Source organism: Heterocephalus glaber, unplaced genomic scaffold, assembly GCF_053883595.1.
Source record: "Heterocephalus glaber isolate CG9 unplaced genomic scaffold, H.glaber_assembly_v1.0 deba00001504, whole genome shotgun sequence".
NCBI lineage: Eukaryota > Metazoa > Chordata > Mammalia > Rodentia > Bathyergidae > Heterocephalus > Heterocephalus glaber.
This window is the reverse complement of record NW_028258324.1, coordinates 63,322,800-63,347,446: the sequence shown is the minus strand read 5'-3', so window position 1 is coordinate 63,347,446 and position 24,647 is coordinate 63,322,800. Positions and strand designations below refer to the sequence as shown.

At 41.7% G+C, this 24,647-nt stretch overlaps 1 protein-coding gene across 3 annotated transcripts in view; it reads right to left on the bottom strand.

Moving 5' to 3' along the window:
* The window catches only part of Fgf12 (fibroblast growth factor 12), a 533,909-nt gene that overhangs the window by 222,449 nt on the left and 286,813 nt on the right, over positions 1-24,647 (bottom strand). The window contains exon 1 of one of the 3 annotated variants that reach the window (XM_004834770.4): positions 16,811-18,102. The exons of the other annotated variants lie outside the window; for them this stretch is intronic. Within the exon in view, the coding sequence (XP_004834827.1) occupies positions 16,811-17,009 (199 nt within the window). The 5' untranslated portion in view covers positions 17,010-18,102. Of the gene's footprint in view, positions 1-16,810; positions 18,103-24,647 lie in introns of those variants that run through there. 3 annotated transcript variants of the gene reach the window in all.

Here is a 24,647-nt window from a genome sequence, read left to right as displayed (position 1 = left end):
ATGATAACAAATAATTTTGACGAAGAGGTTCAGGTTCTCTGATAAAAGTATCCACTGAGTAAATAGGTGCACAAAAGAAATGGTGAGGAGTTGTACCTAAGAAGTGGATCTGAATGATGAATAAGAATTTGCATGAGGACAAAGAGAACGGCCATTTGAGAATCAGTAAAACGTGTATCTCTTCATCGCAGTAGTTCACTGACTTTAGCAGTGAAATTGGAAGCAACAGTATTCTCAGAACTCTTAAAACTAAACACAGTAAGACCTTCGAGCATATGGCTCACATGCTGTGAAATCAACCTGTGAAAGTGCCAGAATCGATTCAGATGAGGTCTAGACCAACCAGAGGCTTAATTGAGAATGCAGGCAAAAACCTCTTATGAAAATCCTGGGAGTTTGGCTAACATTGAAACACAATAAAATCCCTACTGTGAAAGTATAAAGTTCTTTTCTCAAAGCCCATTATAAGCAGCAGCTGCAAGGACAGCTAACCAAATATTTAGTACTGTGCAGAGGCATAAAGAGATCTCTGGAGACTTCACAGAAATTCTAATCTAGACTGAGGATATCTCTGGATTTATCATAGCAACTCTGGATTATAATGTTTATTCTAAGCAATAGACTCTTAAGTGATATACCATGATATCAATTAATTGGAGTTTATACACATAGGTAATCAGGATGGTCAACATACTTTCTACATGCTGTGCAATTTTAGGCACTATAAATCATTCATCTCATTGAAAATAATTTATTTCCAAATTTAAGCCAATTATGTATTAGCATCATAATTTTCACACTAGAAAGCCAAGGATCAGAATTTAATTAACTTGATGCCTCTCTCTTGGCTTCCAAGTTTGCTAGCCTTTCCAGACATCATATGATCGCCTCGGAGGGGCTTGGCTTCATAGTGTGTGAGGAAGAACTGAGAAACCAGGAAGACGTAGACTGGAGATGATAAGATGTGGAAAGGGGAGGGGTAGAATGAGGAAAGGCGGGACAGTGGTGGCTCGGAGTTGTCACCTTACCACTCGAGGTGTGGTTATTAAAGAGGCGGCACGGGTGTCACCCGGGAATGAATTCCAAGGCCACTGCAACCCACTAAGTCAGAATCAATTCACAAGATCCCAGACGATTTATCTGCACCTTAAATTTGTGTTGCAGTGGTCTAAAGGACTGTTATATAGGGAAGGGTTTAGAGCTGCATTTTTCTTTTTTTCTGTTTCTATTATTCCCTAAAGAAGTAAGCTAAGAAGTGTCCAAGAGACAGATTTTGGATGAAACTTGAGGAAAAGGAAAAAGTATTCAATAATCAGAGGTGACAACATGTGTAATGTTGGCTATTGGAATGGTAAATTTTGGACATTAACTGTTCAGGTAGAAAGCTAGACTACATTTGAGATTTTTGGTGTTCTGTGCCTCCACTATCCCACATCCCCCTTAAGAAAAAGGCTTGAGGTTTTTTTTTCTCTATTCACCTATTCTGCAGTAATAAATAGATTAAAAGTAAACTATGGAAACTTGCATATAATTGAAAATGTAAAAAAATAAAGTGGTAAGGAATCAGAAGGAATCAAATATCAAAAAAATTGATGATCTTGAAATTTTTCTATAGTCCTGAAAGTCTATGATTGCAAAATTAACAGTGTATAGTTTTTCTGATAATTTCATCTATGTGTAGAATAAAGCTGAATCAGAAGATTTCACTCAATGACTTCCAACTTTCCAACTTTCACAGATCATGGTGTATATGAAGATGACTCTACTGGTGGGTGTATACACAGTATTGTTGAGTAGCCTCTCCACCAGAAGAATTTAGCTGGTTTTGTTTGGACTATATCATTGGTAAAATTACTCATTCAACAAAAAATTTTATGTGACATCTATGTCTCAAGCAATATGCTTAGTTGTGTCTAATAGCATGAAACAGGGTAACAGCCATGTGATACACAAGGACCAACATCAAGAGATGACTATAAGAGCACTCTGTCCTAATCAAAGAGTAAACTACCCAATGGTTCAACAGAATCCCACATTCCCTCTCAACCCCTATCTGTATACAGAGAAAGAATCTTGTAGGAGCCTTCCAAATTCTTTCTCTAAAGAGTCCTCCTGTTCAGAACACATTATGAGGTAGTGTGTAATTCATAATGTTACAATATTCTCTTCAGAAATAAAGAATTCTTCTCGGGGAATGATTAAATTTGACTTGTGTTAGACTTCAAATTCAAGGAGCAGGCTAAACCTATTTTTAGTGAAGTAACATGATCAATGACTCAAAAACAAAACTGAATTGTCTTATGTCTGTGATAATCATACTGTACAGAAACGGAAAAAAAGAAAAAGTTCAAATACCAATAACATCTATAAGAACCCACGTTGTGAGTAACACAGGTAAAAGAAACTCAAAGAAACACTAAAATATCATCTCAGACAATATTTGAATTATAACTTTCCTTTCTAAATCTTTTAGTATTACCATTAATAGCACAATTCAATTTATGTCCATAATATTCAATGTGATGATTCTGAATGTCAAGCCTGATATCCAACAAATGTTGGCTTCTTCCTCCCTTAATTAATGAAGTCCTGATGGCATATCTCAAGGTCTGAGAAATCTAGACAACTGATGATTGAGGTATGACTTGTCTCTTTACTAGCACTCCAATTCATATGCCATCTTGTACTTGCTGCTTTTCCACTGTTTAATTTGAAACTGTGCTGAAATAAGACATTTCACATTACCTTATTCAGACATAAATCTCCAATTTTCACTCCATATCTTTTCCTGTCCATTAAATATTTCCTTCCATGTCTTCTTTTAATATTATCTTCTCTTCAAGATGATACTAGTAAATAAATAACTGTATTTTCCATTAGAAAACATCTGGCTCCAAGGTTTTATTAAATCCTTCCAGTTCTGTATTCTAAACTTATATAACAAGTCCAGAAATTGGAAAGAAAATTTGTAGATGTACAGCACTGGTTATTGCATTTTTATAGTGTTTATACCTGGGTGTTGCTTCTATCCCTGCAGACACTTCCCCCTCTCTTCCCCACCCCAGGTTTCTGTCAAGGTAATAAGTACACACTTTTTGTAATAAAGCTCTTCAAAGTTAATTGTAATGTATTAATAGTATTCCTAATGTGTGCTGCAAAAATGGCTATAAGCCTGTTTTTCTTAAAAGTTATATTTCCCTTAATTTAAAGATAGTTTTAGAAGTACAGTTGGCTTCCATCTTGCAAACACTCTGTTTTTACTTCCTTTCATTATCTGAAGTTTTTGTCATTCATAAACAGAAAACCATACTTGAGTTGTAAACTAGAAATGAGGAAACACTTGAGGCTTCGGCTGTATGTTTTTCTTTGTTGTTATTGTTGTTCTAACCCAGTAACTTGAACATTGTTTCATGTGTTGTAAGACACCACACCGCAGAGTTTATCTGAAGCTGTTAAGAATGGTAATGTACGGATGTGAATAGACACTTATCTATGATATGGGTAAGTTTTGTTTCACCTATAATAGATGTGTATAAAAGCAAGTGAGGGACAGTGGGTCTTTTCCTTTCTTTTCTTTTTTCTTTGTTTGCACAGGTTGCACTAATAAAATTGAGATTGTATAAACCTAGTCAAAAACTGCAAAGTATCAAAATCTTATAGCTGTTAAATAAAAAGATGTCATCCTAAAAAAAAAAGGCCAGAAACTAAACAAACTTAACTAAAAATACAATTTATGTTCAGTTCTATTAATAAACCTAAGTACAAATGTAAAGAATATAGAAGAGAGCTCAATGTACTTGATTTTTGGTTTTTGTTTGTTTTCGCTTTTATTTTTCCAGTGCTGGCGGTTGAACACAGCACCTTCACACTAAACTGCATTCCAGCCATGTTTATTTTTTATTTTAAGGCAAGGTCTTGCTTGGTGAGTAAGTTGCCAAGGCTGAGATCAAACTTGGAATCCTCCCACCTCAGCCTCTCACAGTGCTGGGATTACAGGGTGGAAATACAAATATATTTCCACACCTGGGAAATATGTCTGTTAATTTTTGGCTATTCCATTTAATATGCATGTCAAATCTTCTGCAAGTTCGTATCAACCATATCATTAGGTCATTTTCTTATATGTGTTATACAGATATCTTGGAATCCATCTATGAATATTAACATGAGAAACAAACATCAAGAATGATAAAACTGAAAGCAGACCATCTCTGATAGCAATCCTTTTGCTCTGAAAATGAGGACACTAAACAAAAGATAAAAGGACTTCCCCCAAGGTCACAAGCACTCTACCTTCTGGTCTAGTGTTGTTTCCATGACATCACGTTATCTTAGATTAAATCAAATGTCTTCCATTCATATGTTTCTTTTTTTAAAAAATGGAAGGCTTCAAACCAAGCAGGGGAAAAAATACAGAGGATTGTAGCATGCACAGAATACTCACTTAATGCTGCTATCAATAGCTTAAGAGTGAGAGAAAGGGAAAGAAGAAAACCACAGAGATAACAAAGAGTTGACAGGAAGAAGCTTTTTCATTAGACCCAATCAATATTGAATTCCCCCACCACTTAGAGCTTCACTAAGGAAAGTGAAGGGAGAGTACATATGCTCCCCCAAGAATATTTAACACTAAAATGACTCCTTGGTCTCAACTGTAAGCATAAGGACTAGGCGTGAGTACACTTGAAATCAAGGACAAAGGTTAATCTTCATTAACCCAAAACTAAGAAACCAAAGCCAGACAAAGTAAAAATGTGCTCTTTCCCAAACTGGGTACACCACCAACTTCCTCTCAATTTCTGGAGCAAAGAGATGAATTAATTAAATTATTAAAGATGCTCCTGCTTTACCATCACCATAGAAACTGTCCCTTCATAAGTGATCACTTGGTTGATAAACAGGAAGGGTGTGATGCTATTAAGCAAAGTATACATTAAGTGAAACCATGGTGACAATTAGGAGTTGGGTTGGGGAGTAAGAGAAGCCACAGGCTTCTAAGCATTTATCTAATAGCTATATAACAAAGGAAAAGGGATTCATAAAATTTTCATGTTTTAATATCAAATAAAGAGAAATTAATATAGCTAAAAGTACCAATGTCTTGCTCAGCATTTTCATATTTGTGCAGAAATTCCCTTAAAGCCTGACCAGTGCAGATAGCATGAGCAGATGAGTCACCAATAGGATTAATTTTGTTTCAAGAAGGTATTTCTGATCACCTATATGTAGAAAGCATCAAAATGACAGAGTCCTTATCACACTGACATCCACACTCCAGTGGTAGAGACAGATACATACATAGCAATTACAGGACGAGACAGAACTGCAGACAGCCAGGGTACAAAGCTGGGGCAGGCAATGATTCCTTCTACCTGGGAGGATCTGAGAAGATTTGGTAGAAGAGACAGAGTTAAGCTGCACTTTGAATAATAGGCAGGACTGTAGCAGGGTGGAAAAGTGAGGGCTCCCTTCCGAATAAATTAAGAATAAGTGTGGAGGTTAATGGTACCATTCATGAAGGAAGAAAGCAACAACAATAAACTGAAGGACCCAAGATAAGCAGATGTAGTAAATACTCTATGAGTGTCAAAAGGCCGGGGTAGCCCACAGCAGTGTGTGGCAAGCCTGTGAGAAAGTATCTTGACTGCCCAGCCCATTCCTAGCCATGATACAGTAGTAAAAATACGTGCTCTCAGCCAGGCCTTATACCACATGGGCTCCTTTAAAAGACAGGTCATCACTACTTTTTTTAATTACTGAATTATTATTTTCCTGAAACATGGACGATAAAGGAGAAACTGTCCAAAACAACACAGCAAAACTACAACTTTTGCCAGCGTCAACAAATCTTAATTATATATGACCCTGCAGGAAAAGGACAGGATAAACTCATTATCCAGTTCCCAAGGACATGACATACACATACTCAATAGGTGTCTGGCAATATAACTTGACTAGAGCAATTTATAAGTAGCTAACTACATTTATATTACTCAAGACACTTAACAGGTAGATATATCTTACCATTATTGTTGGGCAATATCCCACAAGGAAGCAGACATGATGTAGCAGTGAGGCATAGATTTATGGTAAATTTCAGTCCTTTCTTATAACATATCTTACCCACTGTGATTATCCAATCACCTCTAGAGTGACCTCTGATGTTTTCCAATTCAAATGCACAAGCACTTTCAGCTATATACCCTACTAGGTACTTCTCTCAAAGCTGACGTTACAAATACTCATCCTCCAGGTCATGGTACGTAACAACAGCCTGAGAGAGAATCTCTAATTCAAATGTCAGTGTCTACAAGATTTTTAAATCAGAATTTCAACACTTGCCTGAATTCAAATAACAGAACCAGGTACACCAAGCTTGCTTTTCTCCAGAATTCACAGGTATATCCATTACTCAAAGGGAACTAACTTCACACTGAATGAGGTTGCTTAGCATGAAAAAGCGAGCATGCAAGACAATGGTTCAGGGAAAATAAAAAGAGTTAGGAGCAAGGAACCTCCATTTTCACTAGGCTAGAAATGACCTGAAAGAGACAGGTTCCCAAGAAAGATGGCAGTCCAACTGGCAGAACCATAGAATGAATGAGATTCACTAGCATTTGGATGTGGCCTGAGGGTGTCCCCAAAAGATTCATGTGTTGGAGACCTAGTCCCCAGCAACGTGAGAGATGGCAGGTACTTTAAGATGTGGATCTCGGTGAGAGAGGATTAGAGGTCCCTTGGAAGGGATTAACATAGTTCCCATGGGATCTTCTTGCGTTTCCTCAAGAAGACTTGTTGTAAAACAGCAAGACTGACCCCTTCTAGCTCTCTGGCTTCCCGTCTCATCATGTGATCCCTTTCACATATGCTCTCACTAAGATGCCATCCTCTGTGAGACCCAGCCAAAGAGGCCTTCATCAGGGACAGGCAGATTCTGCCACCATATTCTTGACCCTCCAAAACTGTGAGCTAAATAAACTTTTTTTTCTTTACATAATTTTCAAGCTTGGGCAATTCATTATAGCCACAGAAAACAGACTAACAACTCAAACTCAAGATGTTGCAGAAAACAAGCTCAAAGGGAATTTTGTGGAGATACCAGGTAGAGAATGATTTCACAACAAATTTCTTCATGATTGTTTTCATGACCAGTGGGTGGTCAGGGAGGAGTACATAGACTTTTTGAGCTACAGAATGTGGACTCAGCCTAGGCACATGGCTGCCAGCTCTTTCCTTGAGCCATAGCTGCAGGGCAGAATGGCCCAGAACCTGCCAGGAAAAGACAGGTGAGGTAAAGAAGGAATCAGCAATCCACTCTGCTTTTCTAAAGGGAGAGTAAATCTTCAAGCCTACAAGAAGAGGACTGCAGAAGATGCTTTGCTTTCTGTAAATAAGATCTCCTTTCCTAGGATTCTGAGCTTCTGGACCATCATCACAGATTTCATTCTACATGCTTCCTCTTTGGAAACAATAAATCTTGTCCACAACGCAGCTTACCTGAGTCCATGGTGGGAACTAGAATTTCCTTAGAAATTAAGATTGTCTTTCTTTTCAAATTTTTTTCTGTTAATTACTCAGACATAGATAAGCCTTCTCTGCTCCTGCCTTTTTGGGTGATTTTGGATGATTAGCCTGTCCTGAATACAATATAGGAAGTAGATATTATGTGGATAGCACAGCTAGAGCTATTTCTCTGAAAATGGAATCAACATCTTATCTAAACTGAGAATCTGAGTTTGGACCCTTACTTTGGGTACACAGTTAAATTTTGCCCCGATTCTTAATGGTTTGAGTAATAAATCTGATTTGAGGACATTGTAAAGGAGACCTAATCCATCTTTTGAATTCCAAAATTAAAAACAGCATTTAAGTCAAGAATGCAATAAAAAAGATATCTTCTGGAAAGTTTCAATTTTTTTCTCTTTATAATAACTTATATAAGCTCACAGTTTTTCTCTCATGAATCTCTTTCACAGTTCATTTCAGTCCCCTTTTTGACCTTAGTTTTTAAAAAATCTAAAGCACTGCAACACTTTGGATACAATTCCTAATCCATGAAGGGGACAGGAACAAGAAAATGATGACTGATATTTTAGACAAAGATATCTTTGTTAGCACATTAGAGGTAATTAAACCACTGCATGTAATTAAGAATATCCAAAACAGCACACTAGGAAAATAAGTTTCATCCGTTCTGTTTGGGTAAGAGGCAGGGAACACATTTGTCCTACATGACTCCAGTCATTAGTATTCTCCTGAGGGGAAGTAGAGCTATAGTTAATGGTTTACCAAAGAAAAATTCCTCAGATACCCTTCTTCCTTTCAAAAAAGTAAACAGAGGTCCATTTCCAGTGTTGGTCAAGTGGAAATAAAACTAGATTAGGAAAAACCAACCTAAATTCAAATTAAGAACCTAATTGTAACTACTCCTATGAAATTGGAAGTCTGCAGCTTGCAGAACTTCAGTATAGTTGTGTGAGAGGTGGTGATAGACACGAATGGATCTCTCTTACCGTGTGACTCGCTCAAAGAGGGACTATACCATTTGCTCATTCATTTGGCAAAACTGAAGAACTGCAATAACACAGACAACACAACAGGCACTTGAAATCAAGTGCTAACCAGACCACAGGTTCCGTCCTTACAAATTCACATGTCTGTCAAGGAGATGAAGCATACCAAGATGCACAAGATGCAGCTCCATTTCACAATGCACTAAAGATTTAGCAACAAGTGAAAAAGAAGATACTGTGGACTGAATGCTCGTGTTCCCCTTCCTCCATGGAAATCCTAATCCCCAGAGTGGTGGAATCAGGAGGTGAGGCTCCGGGGAGGTGAGTAGGTTTTGATGGCAGAGTCCTCATGAATGGGATAAATACTCTTAAGACAGAGACCTTGGAGAGCTCCCCGTCCCCCTCTGCTAAGAGAGAGAACAAGAACAGTGCCACCTAGGAGCCAGGAATCAGGTTCTCACCAGACACCAAGTCTGGTGCTTTGATCTCAGATTTCCCAGCCTCCTCGGGCACTGTGAGATATAAATGTCTGTTGTTTAATCTGCCTACTTCATGGCATTTTGTTATAGCAGCCTGAATGGACTAAGACAGAAATTATAATTAAAAAATAGTATACACAGCTTGGGGGCATCAATAATGTATTTCTCAAGGCATTAAAGAATAAAATAATTACTTTTGGCTTAAGGGCCACAGCTATAAAAGGAAAGATCTTGAACAGATAGTGCCTCTCAGCCCTGACTGCACATTGGAATCACAGAGGGTAACATTAAATGTGGCTAGAAAGAGGGATTCTGGGAGATGTGTAACTACTACACATTAATTAAATGACTAACAGTAGGTACACAAACTACTAGAACTTCACAAAGCTTGTCTTTAAAGTCACTTGGCTATGCAAAGACCAATAAACTTGGCCCAAACTCACCTATGAAATCATCTAAGTGCCGCACTTGGGAGAGCCAGTTTAGAACATGGTGTTCAGTACTATTAGGTGACAACTATTTTACCAATTTTGAAAGCCTGGGGAAACTTAAAGTTTCCTACTTTCTGTAATATCTGTCTCTCTCTGACACATATTTGCTAATAGGGTTCTCCTTGAGAGGTAGTAGCACTTTATTGATGGAGTAGGGTAAGTATTCTTTTTATTGTTCTTCAGTACTGGGGACTGAACTCAGTGGCTCCCACATGCTAGACAAGTACTTTACCACTGAGCTCCATCTCCAGCCCTTTTAAAATTTTTTAAATTTTGAGACAGAGTCTCACTAAGTAGTCCAGGCTGGGCACAAACTTGCTGTCTTCCTGCCTTAGTTTCCCAACTACTTGGGATTAAAGGGTTATTTAGCCAGCAGTTCTCAAACATCTAGTCTCAAGATCTTTTTTACACTTCTAGAAATTACTGAGTGCCCTAAAGAGCTTTTCATAGATGTGCACACAGATCTCAATATTTACTGTATTTTAAAATTACAATAAAATTTTCAAGTATATATTTACTCATTTAAAAATAACAGTAATAAGCCTACTAAATGTTAACATAACATTTTCATGAAGCATAACTGTATTTTCCAAAAAATGAGCAAAACATCTAGCTTAACATGTTTGCAAATCTCATGTCTGGCTTAAGAAAAGACAGCTAAATTCTCAAACCTGCTTCTGATCCAATCTCTTGCCATACATTGTTGTAGTTAAAAGTATGTAAGATAACCTGGGCTCACATAGAAATGCCATTGAAAAGCGGATGAATCAGTGACTGTGGATCTACCATACAGTTTCTCGAAAACTCCAGTGGACACTTACGACAAGGTGTTTTTCTTAAAAAGGCAAATCATTAGTAGTATTAGGAGATATTCTCATGAAAATAATTTTAACTATGGAGATTCACAGCAAGAAGACACCCAGGGCTTCTGTGCCGACTTTGAGAACTACCAGCCTGGACTCATCCCCAGCCCCTTCCTGTTTCTCAGCTCCCATGCTGACTCCCTAGCCCTCCCTTCTCTCCAAAGCCAGGGTCCCTCCAAAGTTGCAAATCACATTGTATCACCTCCCATTGCTGAGCCTGCTTTGATGCTAGATTAAAACTTGGAATTTTTCCTTGCATTTTCAGAGCCTCCACATCATGGCCTTCACTTTCCAATAATACCTGTGCTCCTCTCCCGGGTTCTCACTGCCCCAGTCTACATCAGTTCCTTCCAAAGCATCAAGCTCCCTCTCATTGCAAACTGCACACCACATGTTCTCCTCTGCCTCGAATGTTCTTCTGCCCCTCTTGGCGTGTGTCTCATCCTTTAGAGTTCAGCTTGAATGATTCTTCCTCAGAGATGAATTTCCTGACCAAATATATGTTACAAATCAGCAACTGGGGCTCAAAGAGATTCAGAAACTTGCCTAGTATTCTTACAAATAATGTATCCAGAAATAAAATTCAGGACCCACTCCAAAGTCCACACACTTAATTGTTCTGCTATAGCCTCATTTAATCAGTAACTAAAAAATTTTTAAAAAGCTCATAACCCTATAGGATTCTCCTTAACTTGGTATTGACCTCTTTACATTTAAAAACATCTTTTAAAAAAATCTGAAGCAATTGTTTATGTTCAGAGTCAAGAATGTCAGCCTCTTTGGATCCAAGGCTCCCTGTGGATGTTTAGGTGCCCCCAAGTGGCACAGCTTGATATCTCTGGAGCTCCTGGCATGCAGGGAGGGAGGGAGGGCTACCCCAGCCTGGAGCCTGGTCCTTGCACATAACATCACCGTGAGGGCTTCTTCAGTACCTCTGGGAAGAGGTTCACAGCTTCTCTACCTCACTCCTTCCCTGGGGTCTCTTCTAGCTCACACACAGAGCAAAGAAATCACACAGCCATGTTCTACATATCTTGATTTCTTCACGACACTTCTCCCAACAATAGCTTTCCACCTTCAAAATTAAATTGAGTTATTCAGATTCAGGGCCTTTTGCTTAAAGTGCTGAAAGGTAAAGACCAATAATCTACAGTGTGGGAACTGGGGGTCACGTGATAGCTTAGTCACTTTCTGATTAAATGAACCTAAACAAGTCTCTCTGGTATTTGGAGGGTTGTTTTTCTCAGTTCTAAGATGAGGCTAACTACCTCAGAGGATTACTGTAAAGGAAAGAAAGGGTAAAAGTTGTGAAGAAACTCAGTAAATCCCAAAGTCATATAGTCAAGTTCATGGTTATTATTTTATCTGGTTCACTGATAGACATTTTGTATCTAAGGCTCCACCTGTTACAGATGCTTAGCCAACAGCCTTGGAATCAGAGCCCCTTAAGCATGGTACATCTTTCTTTGGATAAGAAAAACTCAGTCCACGGGCAAGCCATTAGACAAAATCCAGAATGTAGTACATTAAGTGTGTCCCTTATGTCTAACAAGGCTATTTTTGAGAGTTTTCACAAAATATATAATTCCAGAACTTAAAGTCAATAGCAAACCCATATTACAATGAGGCACAAACATATACCATGATGAAGCACTCAAGGAGGTAAAAAATGAACCATAAATTTCCCAAACCAAATCCACTCTGTACTATCCATGGACAAGCAGCTGTCACCAAGAATAAGAGCAAGGCAGTGCTACACTGAGAAGTCCGTCACTTTTTTTAAATGCAGCTTTCTAAAACAAAACTTTTATTTCGACAGATTTTCCAAAAATAGTCTGACTTCTTTTTCAAATGCAAGCACTGCTTCACTTCCTGCAAATTGTTTTTTCTAATTCTATTCAACAATATCAACTTCATTAAAACTTTAAAGACCTGATCCTGAGTTATAGCTGGATGAGATCTCTGGGAGAAGAAAGAAATCAAGAGATCACAGCACCAGCTATTTTCAAGTGTTCTTACAATGGAAGCATAATTTGTTGATGAAAATGCACTGCTATAGAGAAAACAGAATTTAAAAAAACACATACAAAAATCAGTTTAATCCTAGGGTGGGTCTCTGTAAAGAAAAGCTTGTTTTTTTTCTTTTAACACATCGACAAGTATTAATTAGGTTGACTTTTGTATTTCAGACATAAGTCACACATTTAAAAGAAAAAATACAAAGTACTTGCTATAAATGTAAAATAGCACCCATTGTATGATTATATGAATTTATTCTTGATCCAGATATTGACCAAAGAACTTCAATTCATAAAAATCCAATTTAAGCTCTACAGATCACATGATTAAGCATTCTTTCACATTCACTGTCATCTTCTTGAAGATTCTGTTTTCCATGGTGTTTTCTTCTTTCATATGAAAGAATATGGTTGATAGCAAAATGCTGAATGAATAGACTATTAAATACTATACACCTACCAAAATAAGTAGGTAAAATTCTGAAATATTGTAAATAACACAATTGGACAAGAGGAAAAATGAAGATATTAGGAAAATAAGACAAAATGAAAATTAATGAAATTTGGTGAAATTACAACCACTTCTTTGATTTAATCACATATAGAATTATACTACATTATTTTTAAAGGAAAAGGGATATAAAACAAAATGCTTAAATTATGAAATATTTATGGTGGTTTCTGATGGTTTCTGGTGAGGAATTATTTTTCCTTGATTTTGTTGAGCGTTTTGGCTTAAAGGAAGAAAACCAACTATATAGAAAAAATAATAAATACACTAAAGTCACTTAAAATACATGGATTGAAGCTCATCTAGTTATTCTGTACTTTCTGGAGAGGCTCTTGTGTGAAAAATCAGAGTGACCCTGAATGACCTCCAAAGATCACGGCCAGACATTCAGAGATTCTACACACACTTTGCCTTCTTCATTGGAAAAGCTACCCATTACCTGCTCTAACTTCTGAGTCAAAGCATAAATCAGTTTGGAATCAACCATTTCTGCACATGCTCCTCTTCAAAAACAAAGCAAATTCTGAAAGTGAATAACCTGTGTAATTCAAATAGACGTACTGAAAGCGTACTCACAGCAAATTAAGTGATATCAACATTTAAACAAGTATTCTAGCAAGTCTGGCTCATACACGTATTTCATACATAAAGAATGACTCCAACAATGACCATAGGGTGCTCCTTTCTTTATTAGAAAGTTCACAGGCACATTCTAAAGGCTTTTTCATGGTTCAGTGACCTCAGCCAACTTGCCAGTTCAAAGTCTCCAAGATTTCATTTCCAAAGAGCTGCAGCCCACACAGTGCTGAAAGGGTTCACTAGTCCTGAGCTGCCTGTGTGACTTCCTTATTGAATTTGACAATGCATGCTAACTATGTGTGGTTGTCACAGAGCTCCAGTTGCCTTTCTTAGCCTGCACCTCTCTCTTCTACAAGTTACTTCCTGTACTATACTCTCTGTTCTAATTATAAGATAATATTGATAGTGATAATATTAATGTCAACCCCTGGTGGTAGGAGAAAAAAGAAAACCACACAATTATTTCCCATCTTTCCACAGAGGACACCCACCTCTTCTTATCATTACTTTTTTTCTGCACCTTGTTGGAAAGAGCCCAGGCAAATCATCATCATCACCATCATCATCATCAACAACTGAATGCAGTTCTAGATTCAATTTTGCCACAGTCTAGCTGTGTAACTTCAAATAAACCACATACTTGCTATGATTGTAGGATTTCTCACCTAGAAAGGTCATGGTTTTGCGGCACAATCGCAGGCTACCCTGTCACACTGTACTAGAGGGACACATCTACAACATCTGATGCACTCGCTAGCTCTGCATGTAAGTGGTGTGAGGTCCTGCCACGTTTTCATTTTGCATCTCTATGATAATTTTAGGTTGATCATAAAGTTTCGGCATCATGCGCATCAGAGTTTGAAAAGAGCTAAGCAAAGAGATTGAGAGATGGTGTGTCGGTAACACAACCACAACCTTTCCCATGAAATACTTGGGTTAGACTGTCTCAGCCTCACTCTCCTGGAAAGTCTGCTCAGTTGAAGATGTGCCCCAATGACAGAAATTCAAATGGAGATTCTTTATCAGGGCAAGGTCTTCCATTTCACCACTTTACCATTTGTGACTCAGTTTGTGGTTCACAAAGATATAGCTTAGAAAGTCTTGAGCAACTTCCAATCCACTAAAGAATTGTCTGTGAAACTGAGATGTAGAAGGTGGTATCTCTCTATAAACAGGCTCATCCCATGCTGTGGGAGTCATGGTTACCGACAGTAAATCAAGAGATTAATTATTTGCCTTTGTTAGCAATGTTAATAGCACTATCATCTTTTCAGAAAGCTTTTCTGCACCCCACATTTGCATTTTTCTATTCCGTGCCTCAGAACAAATCCCGGACCATGGTGTACAAATATATTGAGGTTGCCCTTTCACTGGGAATGTCTCAACAATTCCTGCCCTCTCTGCCAAATTGTTACTGTGACACCTTAGCTAAAGGAAGCCTCCAGTCAGCATCCTCTCTGCCACAATAAACACTAAGTGGACACAAAAAAAGAGAAGCAGACTAAATAAACACTGAATACAACAATAAACTTAGAAAGTCCCATTTTCTAATGAGATACTAAGGAAATGGCCACAGGACGTAACTCGTACAGTCTTTCTTTTCCAAGCAAAATTAAGCCATGCATTTTGTTCACCTGCAAACCAACTTTAACAAAGACCAAGTGAGTTTAAACTTATCCATTCACAAATATAATCCACTGATAGTGCTCATTACCTCGATTTTAGCTAAGAAGGCTCAGTAGGATCAACTCATAAGTATCACATAATTATCCCAATCAGATGCAATGATGCCCTTCTGGGACTGAGATGCAAGATTCGCATTATGTTCGGAGCCTTCAAGTTCCATGTAGACCACAGCAGCCCTAAGAGAAGGTTTCCAAATGATCCTTGCACAACAAGACAAGAGATTTTATTTTCCCCTACCATGAATTATTTAATACACAGAGGTAACTCTAGTTTTTGCATAAATCTTCATTTTATAAAATGTTCAGGCTACATTAACTGGATGCAAAATAACAGAAACTTTTGTAGCTCCTGCCTTGGGATCATAATTATTTTGTTTACTTCTGCAGTTTACTACTGTGCTGCCACCACAGAATAATCAAATGAGCCCACTGATGTCATGAGTGACTAATGTCATGAAAGTCCAATGGGAAATAAAACAAGGTAACTTCTTCACAAATCTTAACTGCAAATTCCTCAGCTAACTCTGAGCCCCTCTTGAAGCCAGCTTATGTGCTTCTTTCCTGAGACCCAAGAGAGCACCAGACTAAGGGTTGCAAAGAGGCTAACCTAAGCTAGTCAACTGACCACAGACCAGTTTTCCATTCAGGCCGTGTTCCCTCTCAGTTGTCCACTGGAAGGTAGAGTACCTGCATATTGCAATTCACCCCACAGCTACATCTCCAGGATCAATGGTTTGGTGGAAACACAAATCTTAGCACATGTTTTCATTCTCCCTAGCTGGGATACTGGCCTGGGTAGAGGTCAGAATCATCACACTGAAATTCAAAACATCCGATATTTCTTTTTAAATAAAGAAAGATACATCAAGGATTAATCATTGACATATAGGGCTGCTAAAGAGAATCAGCTTCCAAAAGGCTATACCACGAAAATCTCCAGGAAGTCTCAAGTTTTCTTTATACTCTCTGAAGCCACACTGTGGATGCTATCTTGTTCACTTAGTGTCTTAAAAGTGTGAGCATGCAGAGCATGGTAATGGGACAGGAAAGTTTACAGCAGAGCCCTGGGAAACTATCAAAGTGTTTGAAAGAAGAGAACAGGAAAAGAATGTGTAACAGGAAATGGGACAGTGTGTGAAAAATGGAGGGGTAAGAAATTGATTGGGATTCTTGAAAGATCAATACCATGTGCTGCTGGAGGAAGTTTAAAAAATGAGAGTAAATGAGAAAATGAGATTAAGTTCATCTGATGTCTACTAAATGTCTATCATGTGTTAGGAGATACAGGGAAAAGCTTTACTTTTTAGGTCCTCAGTAAGCAGTGTAAGTACTCTGTGGATGGATGGATGGATGGGAGAGAAGAGGGAAAGACTGAAGGAAGGAAAGAATGAAGTAGTTACTGGCCTCAAGGGATTCTATGGGCTATTAGGAACTGTGTGCGCCTATGCACGTGCCTCTCATCCTAGCGAAAGTGTAGACCGACTTCTTTAACACGGGACAAGAAACTATTAACTAACAGGGTGGCTGAAAGATGTCTGGAAATGAGGGACCAGCAGGGGCCGGAACGGGAAGATCCCGGTTCCCTTCCCTGAGTGGGGGCGCCTGGTGCTTTAGGGAAGGGAAGAAGGGATGTCCACCTCTGGGGAGTCCACTGTCCGGGCTTCTACTGACCTGGTCTCCTCCTCACCGGCCTCTTGCGGCCGCTGCAGAAGCGCACCTTGCTGAACACCCCCAGAACGTGCCTCTCGCACAGGGAGCGCCCGTCTTTGCTGGGGCTGGAGCGGCGCTTGGAGGCCGACACCCGGTCGCTGTTGGATTCCCTCGCCTGCCGCTTCTGCCGGATCAGCGAGCTGGCTATTGCTGCAGCCATAGCTGCTCAGCGCCGGCCCCAGGCCCCTGGCTCCAAGGCTCCCTCGGGATCGCGCTCCCCCGGGGCGAGGGCAGGACCTCGGCGGCAAGAGGGAAGGGGCAGGAGCAGGGAGGCAGTGGTAATGTCTGAGGAGGCTGCAGTGTGCAAAACCCGGCGCCCACAAGGTTAGTCAGAGTCTGGGCAGTGGCAACGAGACGTGTGAGAATCCAGATGTAAACTTGCCCAACCGCTGGCGGCGGGGGCGGGGCGGTCCCAGGCCTTCCTGCGAAGTAGACGTCTGCACCCCAAACGTGCGCCCCAAGGCGATCCCAGTCCAGGGGGCAGTGGGAAGTTTGGTCACAATGCGTTGGGGTACCAAGTGGAAGGGGTAAAGAATGTCCAAAATAACGAGCCCGTGCCCCGGTTGGAGAGGCGCAAGCGTTGCCAGGTGTCCCAAGTAGAGCTACACATCCATACGTAGAAAACCCGTTTACAAAGCAGTCTGTTCACCGAGGCGGGTAGCGTGCCCCCCGGTAGAAAATACTAAAAAGTGAATAAAACGTTCCTTTAGAAAACGAAACACCAACCGCCAGAGAGAGGAGAGGAAGGCAGCAATTTAACTCCCTGCGGCCCGCCGTTCTGGAGCTTAGGAGGTCCGTCTGGGCTGGGGCTGGGTAAGGTCTACGGAAGGCATCGCTCCGGCTGCGGTTCCCCGGGGCCCGGCCGCCCGAGGTCTGCAATCCGAGAGGCGCGAAGTGAGAGCGGCTCGCCCGAGTCCGGCCAGGGGCGCGGGGCGCGGGCAGCTGTTTCCAGCTGCGGTGAGCGCCGCTCTCCTCCAGCAGCCCTGCAAAAAGAGCGGGAGGAGGGCGGGGGAGGCCTGCGGGAGGGCGGGCGGGAGGGCGGAGGGAGGGAGATCCTCGGCGGCCGAGCACTCCCGGGAGCGGCCCGCGAGGGGAGAGGCGGTGCGCGGGGTCCCGGGAGCGGGCGCGCTGTCCCTTTCCGCTTGCTTTCTAGCACGAGACGGGCACAGTTGGTGACTATTTAGGGAATCCTCAATCTAGAATGACTCAGTAGTTTAAATAAGCCCCTCTCCAGAGGCGACGCTGCCTGCCGAAGGTGCCCTCTCGGGCTCGGCGCCCACACGCCTTCCACCGGAGCTCCCCGCCAGGGGCCGCCCAGGGCCGCCGCACCGAGCCGCTCACCGCACAGGCTCCGAGGCGGCGAGGCAGCGAGGAGGGAAGGGGGGAGGCAGGGGGCGCCCTGGCGGGGTCGGGATCAGGTCATCGCCTGGCCGCCCGGGGCCCCCAGGCTTGCGCGCCCCGGCCGGGCAGTCGGCAGCTCTCGGGCAGCAGGTCAGATGGGGCTCGCCCGCCGGACGCGAGGCCGGTCACTCGGCCCCGCGCCGCCCATCCTGGCCGAGGAAGGAAGTGAGCGGCGAGCGGCGGGGCCCTGCGCGTCGGCTCGGGTGGGGCGGGGGCTGGCTGCGGGCGACGCAGGCTCGCGGCGGCTGCGGCTCTGGGTCGGAGCTGCCCACCACAGTCTGGCGCCCGGGGCGCAGCGAGGTCCCTAGGCCGCCCCGGGCGACGGCGTGGGGCGGCCGCGCGCGCAGTCCGGGCCCTCGGGGACCGGGACGAGGGAGAGGCGGGTGCGGGCGGCCGCGAACTCGCCCAACTTGCTGCTGCGCGGGCGGCCTCTCGCAGCCGCGGGCTAGCGGGGCGCCCCCAGTCGCCGCCTCCCCGGGCCCGGAAGGGGGCGCTCAGTGCGGAGTCCCATTCAGGGGCTGTGGCTCAGGGCGCCGCCGCCGGCTGCCGGGACGGGAGCGCCAGCGGGCTTCGCAGGAAACTCAGAGGCTGCGGGTGGGACAGGGACCGGCGGCGGCGGAGTTTCTCCCGCACCGCGAGGCGCCCGGACGGGGACAGGGTGGGGGCCGAGCTCCCAGGGCGCGGGGAGGCGCGGCGCGCGGGGTCCTGCTGCCTCTCCTCGCGCCCGGGGCTCCCTTCCCCTTCCTCCCTCCCTTCACCCCTCTCTGGCTTCTGTCTCTCCCCTTTTCTCCTCTCTACGCAATCCTACGTGATTGAGGTTTGGATGAGAAATTCTCAGAGGCAGAGCGAGGGAACTGCAGCCCGGGTCTGCTCTGTCCGGTCCCTCCCCCAAGAGAAAGACACAGCGGCTGGTCGGGGAAGGACCTGGCTTCTGGATGCAGAGAAGGGGTCAGGGGTAGTGGAGCTGAAGGTAATTCATTCCTATTCCTGTTCTCCCCCCCCCCGCCCCCCCTCCTTGCTCGCTCTCTCTCTTTTCCAGGTCGCATTCTCTATCTAGGAAGAAAGGAAGTAGATACTGGAGAAAGTAGCATGCCCTTTGGGCTCTCAGGTCGGGCTCCACCCTCGGCTCTTTTGGAGACTGCTTCCGCCTCCTTACAGCCCAAATTTCTTGGTTCTGTCTGGATTGCCACAAAGCAGGCTTAGTCCCTAAAAACCCGGACCGAGGTGAACTGGCTGCACCAAAGTGGGGGAAGGGAGTGACAGGGCTGGCAAAAGGAGTCAACAACCGTCTCTGGCAATCAGGCAGGACTAGAAAGTGCTTGTGAAGACAGCTGATGTTAGAGAAACACTGGAGTCATCTAACCTTAAAGGCGGCATGAGGGATTTTGGAAACTGGAAAGGAGTAATCACAGTTCATTCATGCTAAAATTTTGGACCAGCTCTTAGCTCTCTTCAACTTGTTTTCAAATATTCCCAGTGTCTCTTCTTCCCTGACATCTCTCCAAGCCTCACCGGTGTGCCAAAGAATGAAATGGATGACTTCCAAAGGGAGACGGGCATACGTTGGAAAGATCCTGATTCAGGCCAAGGAAGGGACCCAGAAGAGCCCCAGAGTGCTCCAGGCGTGTGCACAAACCTGTGGGCAAAGGTAACATTCTTCTGCACAACTAAAAGGTTGAGATCCTTGTTCTTCAGAACAAGCACTGAGCCTAACAACCAGCCCAACAGTGCCTTGGATCTGGGGCCTTGGACCTTCAAGCTGCTAGGTGGGCAAAGCAGAGGCTGGCAGATTGGGGTCAAGGAGACAGACAGCTGTGGGAGGGAGAGTAGACAGACAAGTCACCCTGAGGAAAGGGAGTCCCAAGTGCTCAGGAGGAGCCAACATCTCCTGCAGCAGTTCGGTGTTGCTGAATGAGGATGATGGATTCATTCCTGGAATTCCCAGAATACAGAGGACAGATGAGATGACACACACACACACACACACACACACACACACACACACCAACTCTGCTCCGGAAGTGAAAATGAGTGCACATTCAAAACTGCATGGGGATGGGGCAACAATGACTTCTTAAAATCTATGGGTAACACTGTCAATCAGGGAAAGGTTTACATTCTTCAATTAAAATTACTTTTTTTCCCTTGCTAGCAGTGATCTTGTTTTACTCTTGAGCAACAGAGCCACAGATCATGTTGACTGGCTTTGGGGGCTCCCTGCCTTTTGCAAGTCAATGCCCAATCAGAAAAAGGTCAGCTAAGGGAAAAATCCAGAGAAATAAACAAGGAGGAGGTGTGTGATGAAGCCTTGAGCATATCACTGCTAAACTTGGAGTCTCTCTTTTATCCTCAAAATGGAGATAATGATTCCCATCTACCTCACAGAAGTAAATAGGCACATGTAAGCATTTTGAAAGCTGGAAAACGCTAGATGAGTGAAAGAGATGATTATAGTGTTCACTATTTTTTTCATGAAAATCACCTGAGATACTTCTTTAAAAAGCAGATTCCTGATGATTCTCTCAGAATAAATGATTCTCAGGATATGAAGCAGAAGTCTCCACATTTATGGCCTAGGAATCTGATTCTTAACAAGTTCTCCAAGTGTCATGGAGTTTTGAGAGCTCAATAAATGTGTGTAATGCAGATAATACTAGAGGAAAGTAAAATCACACTGAAGATCTGGCACAGTACTCGAAAGTGCAGACCTGTGCCCTAAGAAAAGGTCTGAGAAAAGGATATGTGTTCTCAGATCTTTTTGTGTTGCTTTTTTCTACAAATTAGGATGCTTTGATACAGAAGACAACCAAGACAGAGTTGCAGGTGAGAAGGAATTACCGAGGGAGGAGTTGAAAAAGCAAATAACAGTTGCTGTTTGAAGCTTATGTCTTTTTCTCAACATGACAAAATCAAATTGGGTGCTTAAAGAAAAAAACGAAACATCCAATGGCAGCTTTCTGAGATAGACATTATATGTCTTTAGATCTCGGTTAGAAGACTGTGATGTCTGGGATCCTATGGCACCAAGATGTAACTTTTCCCTTGCACTCTTGTGACTATTGTCAGAGTGCTTATCCCTATAGCCTGTAGCCATGTGGCCCTTTAAGTCATCTTGGGCGTTGCATGAGAAGAATAGGTAAGCAGAGAAATCTGAGAAACTATATAAGACCTAAGTCCATGGCTGTTGAGCTCAGAATCAATACTTAAATTTTTTGTTAATTCATACCTTTTCAGCCTAGGCCATTTAAACTCTTGAGCCTTTCTTCATGGTTAATGGAAACATTACTAGTATCTCGGCATTTTGAAATCAGGAAAGAAGTTCAAACGACTGATGACCAAAGTGAAATAACCAGATAGTTTAAAGGTCCTCTTTTGCACAGGGAACGGTAACTGGGGATTAAATCCAGGGCTTTCACACTAAGCTACATCCCCAGCCCTTTTTTTTTTCTTTCTTTCTTTTTTCTTCTTTTTTAGACACAGGGTCTCTAACTAGGTTGCCAGGGCTTGGCTAGAATTTGAACTCCTCCTTCCTCTACCTGCCAGTGTGGGATTGATTGCAAGCATGCACCACCCCGCCTGTCCTGACTACTATGATTTTTGAGCAGCTAAAGAATTTCCTTTTTAACTTTGAAGCCATTATGTCTGGAAAAACTTCTAATTAAATTGGAGAAAGCTACCAGATATATGTGAAAGAGTTACTTACAGTTATGTTTATATTTGTTACATCCAGTCAAACAAAACATGGACAGGCTTAATCATCTCCATTTTTTAAAAAGAAAAGCAAGGAATATTTATCTTTTGCTTATTCATAGTCCAGCTCTTCCAACTCCCAAATTGAACTTTAGGATTATGTTACAAATCCACTTTAAACATTGTATTGAACACATATTGTAACCAGTGTTCTTTGTCATTTACCAAAGGGAACTCTATACCTTTACATTCTCCTTACCCTCAACAAGCTTACTTTTCATACTATCATGATCTTTTTTTTTCTTTTATCTTAACCACCCACTCACTATCTTATCCTACTGGATAAATCAACCTTTCTAAACCACAAGTGTGAAATAGATGAACAGAAATGATACTAGCAATATCTACCTAACTGGGCTCTTCTGACATTCAAAGAATATGTGACAATAATTCAAAGTATGAGAATGAACATGCTGTCACTGAAGTTATTCCTTTAAATCAAGTCCCCAATATAAAATAGAGCCCTCTCAAAACAGGAAATTATAACTTGTGATTCATGCACATCATCATTCACTCCTAGACATAATATACTTAATGAAGGCTAAAAATCTACTTGAAATAAATGATTAACCTTGACTTTGTAATGGAAAACTGAATTTTCATTAGTGGAATATTGTCAGTATCCTTGTCTGTTGGGAACATAAAGAAGACTTGTTCTAATTATATGTCATCTTGCTTTGAGATAAGGCCCCTGACTCAAAGCTTGGAGACAGCTCGCTGGGCTCTGTCAGAATAGGCTTCAGGGATGGAGAAAGAACTTTTCCCCAGCAGTTTTATCCTATACATAGCTATACTTTTCTTTACTCTTCTCTGCCAGGTTGTCAGTTAAAATAGGCCAGCAAATGCAAGGCAAACTATTGCTATCTAATAATATATAATAATTACTTTCTACAGCAAATTCACTTATAATTTATTTAACAGTTCAACAGTTGAATTATTATATATTATATGTCTGGTCTTGGTTGCCTCTCAGAGCAGGAAAGAGGACAGATTTTATTCCTCTTTATGATACAGATGAAGGATAGTTATTTTCACTCTCCAAAAGAAAAAAATCTGCAATGTTGTGGAGACTGTTTGGAGATCCAGTATATAGCTAATGTGATCATTGTTAAGCGTCCTGCATAATTCTAAGGGCATTACAATTTCTAACATATTCATTCCATACCGCGACCCTATGCATAGATTCTGTTATGTCTCCATTTTATAAATGAAGAAACCAGGGTACTAAGAGTTTGAGTTGCTTAACCTAAGGCACCCAGTTGAGGATTGGGAGAGTATAGATTTAATCCCATGGAATTTATTTTTAGAACTTCCCTTTTATCATCTATATAATGAATGCAGTATGTCAATAAAATATAATACCATGAATAAGTATAATCATGTAATAAAATTAATAAAATGAGGATATACTTACTTCTTATGTGTATATTGTCCTTTACTGTTTAAAACCAATCTTCCCATATATTATCTCACCAGGACTCAACAAATTTGTGATTAAAGCTAAGGAGATAATAATATACAATTGTACAAACTGAGACTTAGTGGCATGATCTCTCCAACTCACACAATGAATAAAGATCTGTAAGTTAAATTCTGGACTTCTGATCTTAGTATCTTTACTGCTCTAAGTTCAAAATGAGAAAAAAATGGAAATGCCAAATGACCTTTTGTTCACTAACCTCCAGAGGGTTACTAGGATGACCATGAAGGGGTCATCCCTGAATTCTCTTTTGCTGAAGCTTTTCCCTCTTTCTGGGTCAGAGAGCTAAGGGATGGTTTTCTGACTCTCCTTTATAAGAGGGTCCCTGAATTCCAGTTCAGCTTTATAAAACAACACTAGGGAAGCTAAATCAAAATGAAAAAGAGAGAAACTTAAAAAGAGATGACTTTCCATGTTCTTCGTTTCCATTCCTAAAGAAAAAGTGTGCTGGTTTGTCACATCCCACTTTGGAGGTGGGGGATGGGGAGGGGGATGAGGGGACTTGATTACTTTCCTGCCCAGCTGAGTTGAGGATGTTAGAAAACCCAGCACAATGGAATGCTCATCGTTTTTGCCTTCTTGTAATTCCCACTCTTACTAACCCTGGGGCAACCTTTCCCTCCAGAAAAGAAATGGGACTAGAAGATCTTCACTAGCACATAAAAGTCATAAGTACAAGGGCAATGTCTTTGCTGTTTATGTTCGTATTTCCAATACTTTAAATAGTGTTTAGCACATAGCAGATAATAAATACACGAATAAATGAATAATTCCTCAGTGCAATGACTTACATAGAGCACATGCACATGCTTGAGATCCCGGGTTCAATCTCCAGCCCCGACCCCCGCCAAAAAAAAAAAAAAAAAGAAGGAAAGAAAAAGTGAATTTCACCATCATTCCCCTATCTGTTTAAGCCAAACAGACACAGAAGTCATTCCAAACAACCATGGAGCATTTACCCTTTGTATCAGGAAACAAATTCAGTTAACTCAAGAGTAGCCTCTGCATTCCCCAGTGGATTTGGGCTTTTTGTTTTGCTTTGTTTTTGCTTTATCAATGCCCCCTAAAATTCTCTGTGTAAATTAAATCTATCTGTTAAATAAAAGCATCTTCTGGGGCCGCGATGGCGAACCTTTTAGAGCTCTCGGTGTTGACAAACAAGCTGCC